Source organism: Balaenoptera borealis (genome assembly GCF_965194805.1).
Source record: "Balaenoptera borealis genome assembly, chromosome: 8".
NCBI classification, from domain to species: domain Eukaryota; kingdom Metazoa; phylum Chordata; class Mammalia; order Artiodactyla; family Balaenopteridae; genus Balaenoptera; species Balaenoptera borealis.
The window spans coordinates 39,463,647-39,475,995 of record NC_138865.1 but is presented as its reverse complement, the minus strand read 5'-3'; the positions used below and the strand labels follow the sequence as shown (position 1 = coordinate 39,475,995).

The following is a 12,349-nucleotide window of genomic DNA, read 5'->3' as shown; positions in this document are numbered from 1 at the left end:
GCATATTTTACACATGTAAGCAGATGTAGAGGTACAAAAAAGGTAAGTGACTTGTCCAAAGAGTGGTGAAAGGATCAGATCTTTGAACTTCTAGGACGTCTTTCAGTACACTGTACAACAGGAATCCTAGATTCATGCTGGGCGTTTCAATGAGAGAGTGTTCTAAAGATGTTCAGAGAACAGAGAGGAAAGCTGCATATTGAATTATAGGAGAAGGAAGTAAAGAAATTGGAACCCTCACACACTGCTGTTGGGGATATAAAATATGTAGTGCAGCCACTTTGGAAAACAGCTTGGCAGTTCCTGAAAATGTTAACCGTAAAGCTACTGTATGACCAGCAATTCCACCCAAGAAAAATGAAAACATATATCCACACAAAAACTTGTACACGAATGCACATAGCTACATTATTCATAATAGCCAAAAATTTTAAACAACCCAAATTTCTATCAATTGATGAATGGATCAACAAAATGGTGTGTATCCATGCAATGGAATATCATTTGGTAATAAAAAGGAATAAAATAATGACGCATGCTACAACGTGAATCAACCTTAAAAACATTAGGCTAAGTGAAAGAAGCACAAAAGATCACATATTATGTGATCCCATTGATATGAAATGTCCAAAATAGGTAAATCCATAGAGATAAAAAGTAAATTTGTGGATGCCCAGGGCTGGAAGTGGGGAGAATGGGAAGCGACTGCTAATTGAGATGATAAAAATCTCCTAAAATTAGATTGTAGTGATGGTTTCACAACTCTTTGAGTATGCTAAAACCCACTGAATTGTACACTTTAAATGGGTGAATTTTAGGTATGTGAATTATAGCTCAACAAAACCATGAAAAATTACAGGAAAATATGTATTTTTCCAACTCCAGGCCCAGCCTCAGTTATCAGCAATGATGATGACTCTGCCAGCCCACTCCATCACATCTCCAATGGGAGTAACACCCCATCGTCTTCAGAGGGTGGCCCTGATGCTGTCATTATTGGAATGACCAAGATTCCTGTCATTGAAAATCCCCAGTACTTTGGCATCACCAATAGTCAGCTCAAGCCAGACACATGTAAGTACATCTGTTTATACTTATTGGCCCATTTGCTGCATAGCTGTATCAAGCAGCATGTTTATCAGAGTCCCTGACGAGGATGACTGAGGGGAGGGTACAGTGTGAAATGTCTGAGGATTCTTGGGGCTTTGAGCCCAAGGAATAGATCATTTAGTTTGTTGATTATGGAGTTCTCAGGGTGTGTCTCCTGCTGGGATTGGAACTGTGGGCAGATACTGACTTCTCTTGAGATCCATTTTCCAAAACCATTTATCAACATGAAGTTGGAATCAAGGCATGCTTATCTTGAAAAAGATAGACAGAAACCAGAAGTGTCATTAGAATGCACATACATCAGTTACAGAAGATAAGCAATTGGTGGGATTTAAATTTGGTTTATTGAAAGTCCTTAAAATATACACTAATGGTAGTCAGGAATGCTCTGTGTTGCACACAGGTGGTATCAATTTAGGTAGTTCTGTTTTCTTTGTTCAGTCCTAGTTCCCAGCATGAGGCTTGTTGTGATGTCACAATAGCAAAGGGACATCACAACAGATGGTCTGCCTGTTAAGTACACTGAGTTATATTTCTTAGAACCAAATTAACCCACTAGCCTCTGTTGGGAAACTTGGAATCTTTCTCTTATCCTATCTTCTGAGCCAGTGCTCAAATATAGAGACTGGAACACAGCCTGAAGGACAAGAAATAAAGTCACAGTAGACAAACAGGCTGATGCCACTGGAACTCCAGGCCTTCCCTTACACATGAATAAGGGGCCATGAGGGCTAGAATATCAGGTGGCTAAGGTCCCGGGGGTTCTCTGGCACTGACAAGTGGGTACCTTTTGTCTATCTGCATGTTCTTGCCCCATCTTAAATACTGTTCTCCTGCCCTGTCTCAGGTAAGGTAGGACTATTTCAAGGTTAGATGTTGGGGACTGACTTTTCACTGAGAATGCTTATGGATAAGGGGACTTAACAGTGAGTATCTTTTCAAATATAAAGAAACATCTGTAATTTCCTCCTATTCATTCAAATTTATCCTGAGGTATGTTTAACAATGGATTTGAATTTAATCATTAGGGTGAACAGTATTACAGTCTTGTAATGTGTGAGACTGAACCTCAACATTGCTTTCAGTTGAATATGTAATATGACAAGATAAATAGAATAGCATATATGAAGAATATTGAGCTCCTTGAAATAAAAGGTATTCTTTGAAATCAAAGTATTATTAATTCTAATATTATTATTATGGTGTGAACATGATGTGTGGAGGTTTGCTTAAAATGTGCATTCTTTGTTGAGATAAGCATCCTCCAATGGTTCCTGAAATGCCCTGCATGTGTAACAGTCAAATATTGAATAAAGCAAAGCAAGATAGTGTAATGAGAGACTCTGTCATCATTTTGATTGTTCTCCCTAGGAACAGAGTACTTTGACACCCCTGTCACCACCACCAGCACCAGGCTGTATGATGTACTTTAGTTAACCTGAGACTGCATTAAAATTAAAGTTGACTAAAATCAACCTGTACTCAAAAATTTGCTATACTTTGTCAATGGAGGAAAGATAAAGCTGAATAATCAAGTAGATAGCATTAGCCTAACAAGTCCAATAAGAGAAAATGAACCAATGAGCAAGAAAGCAAACAAATGAGAGCCTATAGAATCAAGTGAGCTAGATGGCTTCTGAGTCTGTGGTTCTTTCTAGAAGTGCTTTCTTCCCTTAGAAATTCCACAAGAAAATTTCCAAAGGTCATTTCCTTAATCTAGAGTTCATAGAGGTTTTTACAAAGGTTTTGGATTAGACATTTTGGTAATTTTGGAAGAGTCTTGGTTTTGTGGCTCAGTCACTCCCACTTAGGAAGAGTTGGAAGAGAGTTGAGGAGACCTGCAGCTTCCCCTCAGCTTCTGCCCTCTACCAGAGGGCACCAGACCATTGATTGTTTGGTTGTTCCTTATAAAGTCTTGTTGGGTCCTTCACTCAGCAGTCCTTACTGGCTCAGTGTTCTCAATCACTTAGTATCTTATATCAGAAGAAATTTTCTTTCTTCCAAGCATCAAGCCATATGCTCTTTCATGATTTTAAGAACACTTAAAATAACACATCTTCCATAAATCCTTTTTCAAAGAAATGGGAATAAAGAAGCAATTTACTTCTCTCATTCCCTCTACCCTTTCTTAAATGTCGTCCTTTACCCCATACTTTTTACCTTTATCTTCAATGTATCTGTTGCCTTTTGTGAAGTCCTGAGTATGACCACTCTGGTGTATGTTTCTCTAGTCTTGATTAGGTTAGATTGTAAGCTCCTAGAGAGCAGAAACTATACTTGTTGAACTACTTCTTCATAGCATGGGACATGATGTGCCTTTGATGTTGGCCAGATGTTGACCAGATACGGCTATATATTGCTGAAATATTAATTACTAACAGACTTGTAACAAGTATAGAGGACCTTTTACACTGAGCCTTTTACATTGGGTCCTTTCCTATTAAATTTGCCTACGTAGACTTTGTTTGTTAGATGTATTTTTAACAACATGTTAGCCAGTTTAAATAGATTTAGATAGCAAATTTAGCAGAAATAAGCCTTTAACAAAAAATCCTTTCTTTGAAGATCCTAATTGTAGTCATTCAGAAATTTAAATATTTCAAAATGCATAGATCTGATGTAGAGAGGGATCTGTTGCTATAGACCCATGATATTTTGGGAGCTTAGCTTTCAGTTAAGTTATTCCCATCAAGTATTTTTACAACCAATCTCTAAAGAAGGGCTCTTCCAAGAAGTTGGATAGGTTACATCTGAAAAACAAATTTAAGAAGCTCTCAGAAAAAGTATGGAATTTTTCCCATGTGCTTAAAGCAAAATATCACATAGACAGTATACCACCAAGCTCTGGATCCATCAGAGGCTTGGGTCACAAACCAGCACTTTTACTTCTCTTTCCTAAAGCTGCCTGCTATTCAAAGATGTTGGCTTTATATGTGTGCTCTTACAAACAGTGATCCCAGCTTATTTCACTGAATTGTAAGAATCTAATGTATAAGGTGAAGTTCAATTCATTACATATTTATTGACTACCCACAATATTCCTACAATACTAAGAATTGGAAATTAGGTCATAATGATGGCATGTTCCTTGCCCTCAGGGAGTCTCCTTGGGGAGGCCAGTGGTGAAAGACTTCATCGTATAATCACAGTGCACTATGATAGGATAGCTTAGAGCAAGGATCCTAAACCCTGACAAGGATCAGGCAGGTCAATATGAGAAACAGGCTAGATCAGAAAGATGATATGGTATAGTGAAGATCATGATGGCATGTGGGCTTGGTATTACCAGATACTCCAATTTTTCCAGAGAGAGCGGGCATTTTATATTTTATGTGAATTCTCCAAGATTTAAAACGCTGGGTGGAACCAACAAAATACATCAGCAGAGTCAGATTTGGTCCACAATCCACCAACTGTTTGTGACCTTAAAGATCAATGGATACATACACCTTACTTTACAGACAATGCTCAGAAATGGCTTGTCCAAAAGTAATACAGCCTCCCTGCTTGTGTAGCTTTGCTCTAAAAACAGAACAACAAACAAACAAAAAATCATGATTAAACCATATTTCTTTAAATGATGTGTAAGATCATTTGAGTGAAGGATGATGACAAATTTTATTCCCCTAAGTAATTTTTCACTCTCAGGAGCTATGTGAGGTTTTCATTTACAAAGTCCAGAGGTTGTTTGCAGGATTTTAGAACAATCTGAACAGGGCTGAATTGCTCCTGAGCACTTTCCAATAGCAAGTCTGTCTACTTTATTGCAGGGCCCAGAGGTTCCCCCAAGACCGCCTGATAATAATTTGGTATTTGGAGGCTCCTGTGTCACTGCAGGAACTAAAGGAGGCTAAATCCATGCCTGATGGAGGAGAAGAGTTCTATGGTTATCTGCAAATTCTGGCCAGACAACATCTTGACGTCACTCCTTAGCTTCCAAAACCTAGCCAAGCAAGAAGTTGCCTTCCCAAGAGAAAGCAGTGTGCTCTAATGACTAAACCCTCAAAGTGCTATGCCACTCTAACTATAGACCCATCTCCTCGATCAATCAGGATGGCAAGATGGAGCTGAGGAGCTCAGCAACATCAAGGCTGGAGTTGGTCTTTAATTCAACTAGTCTGTGTAGACGTGTCTGAAAACCACATCATCTGTCCGCACGGGGTGTTTTCCCAGTAGGACTGACCAACCCGGCTCAAGGGCAGCTGTGCTGCTATCCTCTCCTTGACTGTTAAGAACATTTTTGACAGGGTACAATGGAAACACACCTTCTGAGCTGGAAAAAAAAGAAAGAAAGAAACAAACAAACAAAGAAAGAAAGAAAGAAAGAAAAAAAAAAACACTCTAACCAGCAAAACCCCCGAATCATCAATCTTGGGTTCTCTTGAAGGGTGGGAATGCGTTATAGCTTCCCCTGCAGGAAAAGCAAATCCCATAGACTTATTGTCATCCCTAGAATTGTGTCTTTCCTAGAGCAGCCTTGTAAATTAGCTAGGGTCCTAGGTGGAGGGCCTAAATTAAATGAGAATTGTCTTGAAATACATACTGTATGTGTTTGTTCTTACAGCGCATGCCCTCTATGTATATCTAGGGCTAGTAACTCTCTGTGGCAGATGCAGATAAGGAATTCTGACTTTTTTCCACTTTAATTCCATTTCCAATGAAATGGATGTTTATTGATTTCCTGCAGCGTGTGTCATACTTCAAGTATTATAGTTCACGTGTTTATATATGTTTGTGGGTGTGTTTTCCCATTGGTTACATGCTTATTAGGCAACTACGTAGATAAGCACAGATTCATAGACCAGCTAAGACTAAGGAGATAAAATATAATAAAAGGAGGGAGTGTTTTAACAGTAGTTGAAAAGATCACATAGGACAACCCTCTTGCTCCCCTTAACTGCGATACCCACCCTGTCATTGTGTTACCAACCAAGGGAGGGAATGGAAGTGGTATTTTTCACAGAACTGCAGAGGTTTTGAACATGTTTGTAACATTACTTTGAGTACACATGAGCAAAAATTCTGAATCATATCCAAGACCTCAGGAGCTCATTAGATCAAGGGATGAGAGTTATTGGAGGTTATCTTCGAACTTCAGTGCAATCTGTGTCCATGGTCCATTTTGATGGTCCACTTGATGGAAGTAAAAACAGGCAGAAACAATTGTTATAGCACTTTCCTAGGTCCTTTGCCTACTAACTTTGTCTTTCAAAAGTATGTTTTCTTCTAAGTATTTCATTGGCCAAACAATAATTGCTTTGGGAACTGTTTATATCCCTTTGAAGGCCATGGCCTGCACTTTAAAAATAACCTAAGTCTATTTTGCCCAGCATGAGTGTTAGGGGCGAAAGAATGCAGTTATTTTAGGATCCTTAGAAATTGCTTCGTTTATGGCACAGTGGGCTGACGACTCGTTTCATGGGGGTCTTCATGGCACATTGCTCAGCCGCTGTAGGTCCCAATCCAATTCTGTCTCTTGGTGCCATAGTTCTCCATTGCCAGCTATAACAGCTTGATACTATATTCTCCTTTCAACTCCAGAGGAGATGGTAAGAAGCTATCAAATAATGCTTAAAAAAAGCAACTTGAGTTCCCTCGAAGAAAGGAAACGAATACATGCTGCACAATTACATGTAAAATGTAAGCCATGTTACAAACTCTATTGAGAAGGAGATTTGTTAGGAAACCAGTTTCAAGCACATTTACAACTAAGTAAAATAAGCGACATCATTCTATTAGCATTTGACCACTGGGTGATATTACTTGTTATCAAAAAAGAAATACCACCCAGTTACAGGGTACCTAGACCTCTTAGAGAAAACAGCCCATCTTACATTTAATGACTAAAAGGGAAAAACAATTATGGATTTAGGTCAGGGAGACACTCACAATGATATTCTGATTTTACTTCCACATCATCAGCCAACCAAGAGGGAATTATGCACCCCTCACACATCAGACAGTTCAGTCCAGTTTCACCAAATCATCAGTGATGTGCTGGAAGCATGCAGGCAGATGCAGGATGCTACTGCATTTCTTCTGGGTATTTCCCAACGCCCAGCCCAACTGGAGAGTGGATACCAGCATGATGAATTTATCAAATGCACCCCCATTTTGGTATCTGGTCGGTCACTCTTGCATGTGCCAGCAGACTGGGGACCAGGACCAGCTCAGCAAACACATATGCAGAGGAACCTCTTATGTTGCTAAGCAGCTCCTGCTACCCAGATGCTTTGAACACTGAGTGCTCCCTGTGGTTAAGGAGAAATGAAAGAATGGGAGTTTTTCTTGGATGCGATGCTCACTCACAGTTCAATTCTTCATGGCAGCTAATGTAACAGAGTGCAGGTTTTCTCCTTGAGAAGTTTTCTCTGCCTTTGCTAATTCTGCCAGCCAGAGAGGGTAAGCCACCATGGTTGGGATCTTCTCAGATTAATCATTATGCCAGCTCCCCTTATGAAGTTCAGCCATGCTGCCTTTCATTCACTATGTTGTACTTGTTTATTTGTTTGCTCTTTTTCTTGGTAGTTGTTACTTCTCTTGAAAGGCATGTACAATGAATTTGCTCCACACCATGGACAGGAAAGAATTGGAGAGAGATCTACTTAGTTCAACCTGATAACCAAGCACAAAGGCAGTCTCACCCCTTGAGCTCAGCCTCTAGGAGGAAAGCTGCTTCCTGAGATGGAGACAGCAGCCCAAAGGGTTCCTGAGTCCACGCTGCCCTCTGTCTGAGCCGGCTCCCTTTGGCTGAGAAGATGCTGTGTGTTTCTGAATGCTTGGGCTCCCTCAGGGAGGGAAAAATTAGAAGGCGGCATTTGTGGCTCGAAGAAGAAGGACATATCAGTATCACAGTGACCTCCCCTCCACCCGCAGGGCTGGGGAGGTTCTTAGGATGCAAAACTTTCAGTTTTAAAACTGGGGCAGTCCTGGGCAAATGATAGTGGATTGGTCACCCTAGTTGGTATAGCTCTGATGATTTCTGCTAGTAAGACAGAATTAAGTCCTCCTTACTCAGAATGCCTTCGGGTACCCTAAAATGCGATTCTTTAAAATAAATAATATAGGTTGTAGTTGGAAATTTGGAAAACATAAGAAACAAAGATGAAATAAAAACTTGTCTGTAATTCCAACAGAGATAATTGGTGATAATATCATTTGGATATCCAACTTCCTCGTCTTGTGAGTGTCCTTTTAACCTCCTGTGATATAAAGTCTAACCACTTGTACCCTGGCCTTTATTTGTACTGGGCTTTGTTCATATTTCTATAGTAAAGGTTTGTCTTGGGTGAATTGTGTTGGAAGGTCCATAGGAGGCTCTCTGGGTATATTATTGTCAGTGTCAGATTTTATATTTGCTTGGTGATGCATAGGGATTAAGACAGAGCTGGGCTGGACAGGCCATGGCAGGTCGGGTTTCGAGGGATCGTGAATCCAGAGGAGCTTAGCTTTTCCAGGGTGAGTGTCACAGAGGAGACGAGCCTTGTGTTATGGGCCCGGAGGACTCAGGGAGCAAAAGGGTCCCGGATCTGCCAAGGCAGGCTGAGCGCTCCAGTTTAGGGTCAGCTCTCTGGATGACTCCAAATGTAGTTGTCTGCTCAGCTGGAGCAGATGATCAGTTTTTGCCCCCAGTTCTTCACCCCCGCTGGGTAGCTCCTTTCAGAGAGCCAAGTGTGCTGGATCTGAAAGGGCCAGTCTGGTTACATCTGATATGGTTCTCACTATTTAGAGATGCCTTTTCTTCCACCCAGGATTCCTCGGCTGTGCCAGGACCTCTGATGAATTGGAATCTCCCCTTAATCATTCAGCCTCACCTAAACTTGATGGAGTCAGTAGCCTAATATTCTCCAGTCTTCCCCTCATGAAATGCTTCCTCTTCTCATGTCTCAGGCATCAAGGCCTAAGCTGGGGTTCCGGCCAGGGGACTTCTATCAATAATATGACATACAGGAGTATTTCAGAGTTGGCATTTTGCGCAGTAATATTAAAGTTGATAGGTTCTAAAAATGAGTTCAGAACACATATTTTCCTACGATTTGTAAGAGATTAGATTTGTGCGACTTTGAACCAAAGGGGGTGGGAAGAACTCTAGAAAGGAAACAATAATCTAATGCCTAGTTTCTCTATTATACTTATCAGTTACTATATACGCTATGAGTATGGGTAGACATCAACATTCTTTTTACCCTGTTGCTATTATTTAGCACATTTATTTAACCATGCCATTGACCTTCTGGGTGCATTAACGTAGAACCCAGGTCATTATGAGATAATGATGGCATTTAGACTAAGTGCCATATTCCTAATGTTCCAATAAGTGGTTGATGTAGAGGGGACAGGATACCATCCCACACTATCTAATTATATCAAAAGAGCTAGTCTCCATGTTATGGAATGCTTTCATTAGAGGAGATTACATGATATATCTGCTTATAAAATAGGCAGAGATGACACCACTGAGTAGCCACCTCACATATTTTCCTGAAAGAATGATGGATTTTCAGATCCCTTTATACTCTCATACCCACTACTGATCCCCACCCTTGCTCCTGAAAGGAGTTTGCTTTTACAAGTGAGCTTGCTTTTACGAGTGAGTTGCTAATGAACAGAGAGAAGCTAACTGGTTACCCAGGGACATAGTCTTACTTTTTTTTTTTTGCCCATCTCATTCTGTCATCCTCCCTCCTTTTCTCTATATATTAGGGTTCAGGAACCATGATGCTAATGATGACATTTCATCCTAGTTCCTAGTTCCATTAATGCCATTTCCTGATATCCAGCGAAGCAGTTATGATTCTGTATCACTGTGTAAGCCTTATTTTGAGAAGACCATTTTCTTCTTTCCCAAGTGCTGTCAGTTTTAGGATATTTCTCTCCCTCTTAAGAGCCTTTGTTTTGACTAACATACCTTTGTGTACATATAAGGTTTTAGTTTTCCTTGAGCCCTACCTAGACCTTTATCAACTTTGGTTTTGGAAGAGGAAAACTCTCATTTTCTTAGTAACATTTTGGTGATGGGGAGCTCTGCCTTAGATTCCTGAACTCCTGAGCTTTGAGGAGGAAGACAACGACCAAGTAGCAAAGGGAATGACCTTATCACTCACTTCCTGAGTCATGTGTCTCCTCTGGGCTTGTGTATACTCTCTGCTGTTTCTTGCACATGGCATCCCAAGTTTTAAATTAAAGTGGATCTTAGCCGGAATGGGGTCTAATAGCTGATGCATGGGTACAGTCCTTGGTGTTCACAACCCAGGGCCTTCTTTTGTTCTTGTAGAAGAGATCTGTGTTTTCGAGGGCCAAACTTCTGCGTGGGGGCCAAGCTATGGGAGGGGGTTGTGGGGTTGGGGGTGAATCCATATGGTCTTCACACCGTCTGCCCACTTTTGGAAAGAGGGGGCTTGTGTGGATTGGTATGGATGACATTCCCCAAGGAGATCCTTCTGCTAACGGGCACCCAGTCTGGGTGTTAGCGTGGTCCTCTCTCGGAGGTCTCCGTGCTTCCCCGTGACAAGCAATGAGCCCCTTACTGCTTGCTGGGCACCTGCCTGCTGCTTTGCTGTGCTGGTCTCAGCAACTCTGCCCTCTGATGCTGCACCACGATCTGCAGAGGTGGGAGACGGAGGGGTCTCTGTTGATTGCTACATGTTGCTTAACTTTATTTCCCTTTCTTATGTTTGAAGAGAGTGGACCTGAAACATGACCTGCATTCTTTTACTATGTTCAGAACCTCCAGGGCTTGTCCACACATATGTATAAATGATAATGGAGCTTGGAAATCTTTATTATACAGAGACACTGATGGAAATGAGATCTGTTGTATTGGAATTTGTGATGTAGTTGATCAGTCAGAACCAAACTCGTACACCAATAAAGACAAGAGTGTCAGATTAATGGTCTCCGTTGCCTGCTTTTTATCACCTGCTAATAATTATTTTTACATAAACTTGAGAATATAATTCAGTGTTGGGATTCCTAAAAGCACTACAGACAGCCTCCTAGAAGTTGTCCCACTGATTCCCATTTAGCTCCCAAGCAACCCCCTCTGCACCCAGCAGGGCCATGATTAGGGTAATGTGGGGAAGCCCTTAATTAAAGTGCATAATTTAAAGGGGCACCAACAAACTCAGCCATCAAGATAAATCATATTTCAATGCAATATTTTAAAAGCCAAAAATTAATGAAAGAAATCTATGAAGAAAATTTTTAATTAAGACAGGATTGAGAAGGTGGGGATTAGGGTAAGGTGAGTGCTACAAATTCAAGGTCAAATACTGTCATGATTTGAAATTTCAAGTTTTTTTCTTCATAGATGTTTTTGTTAATTTTTTTAAATATTACATTAAAACATTATTCATAATGTTGTGATATTTTATATTAACTATAAATGGAATATAATCTTTAAAAATTGTGAGTCACTATATTGTACACCTGAAACTTATATGTATTGTGCATCAACTATACCTCAATAAACAAATAATTTTAAAAAATAAAGGGAAAAAATAAAACATTATTCATGTCGATTACTGAATTTGTTGTGCTCCCTTAAATTTTGTGCACAAGGCAAGAATCTCACTCCCCTCACCCTAGCTTGGCCCTGGACTCAGGCTCCTTTTGACCAGGATCTTGTGTAAACCTCTGGCTTTTGCAAAGCTCTGTTTTGTATACATTAGCTGCTGGGTTGATTAGCTTTCGGTCTTCTCTCCTTTCCTGTATTTCTGGCCTAATTGTCCTTCCTCCCTCCATCCCATCTGTCCCTGGAGATACATTTCTCTGACTTCCTTTTGCTCAACCAGCCTCAGCATCCCCGGCACTAACCATCCTGTGCTATCTGCTGAAGTATCTGCATAGACGGGTACTCTCATCTTCTGATGGCCTTGTTTTTGTATGTGACTCTCCAGACTGAGGAAATGAACAAGACTGCCACAACAAAAAAAAAAAAAAAAAAAAAAAGAAAGAAGGAAAGACAAGAAAAGAGAGAGTGAGAGAGATGATTCTTTTAAAAAGGCAGAAAGGATAGGAGAGTCCAGAGATCTTCTTAGCAAATTTGAGAATTAATCTAGGGAAAAATTGGGTAAAATTTTAAAATATAAGTGAAATTAAAAAATATATTAGATATTGCTTCATTTCCCCACATTTGGAGTTGTAGTGTTAGATTTGCTAAGTTAGAGATATATACTCTTTGAGATTTAAAATACTCCATTTTCACTTAGCTTGTTCCTTAATGTCATGAGCCCCTTTT

At 40.3% G+C, this 12,349-nt stretch overlaps 1 protein-coding gene across 8 annotated transcripts in view; it reads left to right on the top strand.

Moving 5' to 3' along the window:
* Positions 1–12,349, top strand: part of NTRK2 (neurotrophic receptor tyrosine kinase 2) — a 409,783-nt gene that overhangs the window by 207,702 nt on the left and 189,732 nt on the right. For 5 of the 8 annotated variants that reach the window (XM_082401158.1, XM_082401155.1, XM_082401159.1 and 2 more), the window contains one exon: positions 886–1,074. In XM_082401158.1, coding sequence (XP_082257284.1) covers positions 886–1,074 — 189 coding nt within the window. Of the gene's footprint in view, positions 1–885; positions 1,075–4,880; positions 11,002–12,349 lie in introns of those variants that run through there. The other 3 variants (XM_082401162.1, XM_082401164.1, XM_082401163.1) reach the window with 2 other exon arrangements.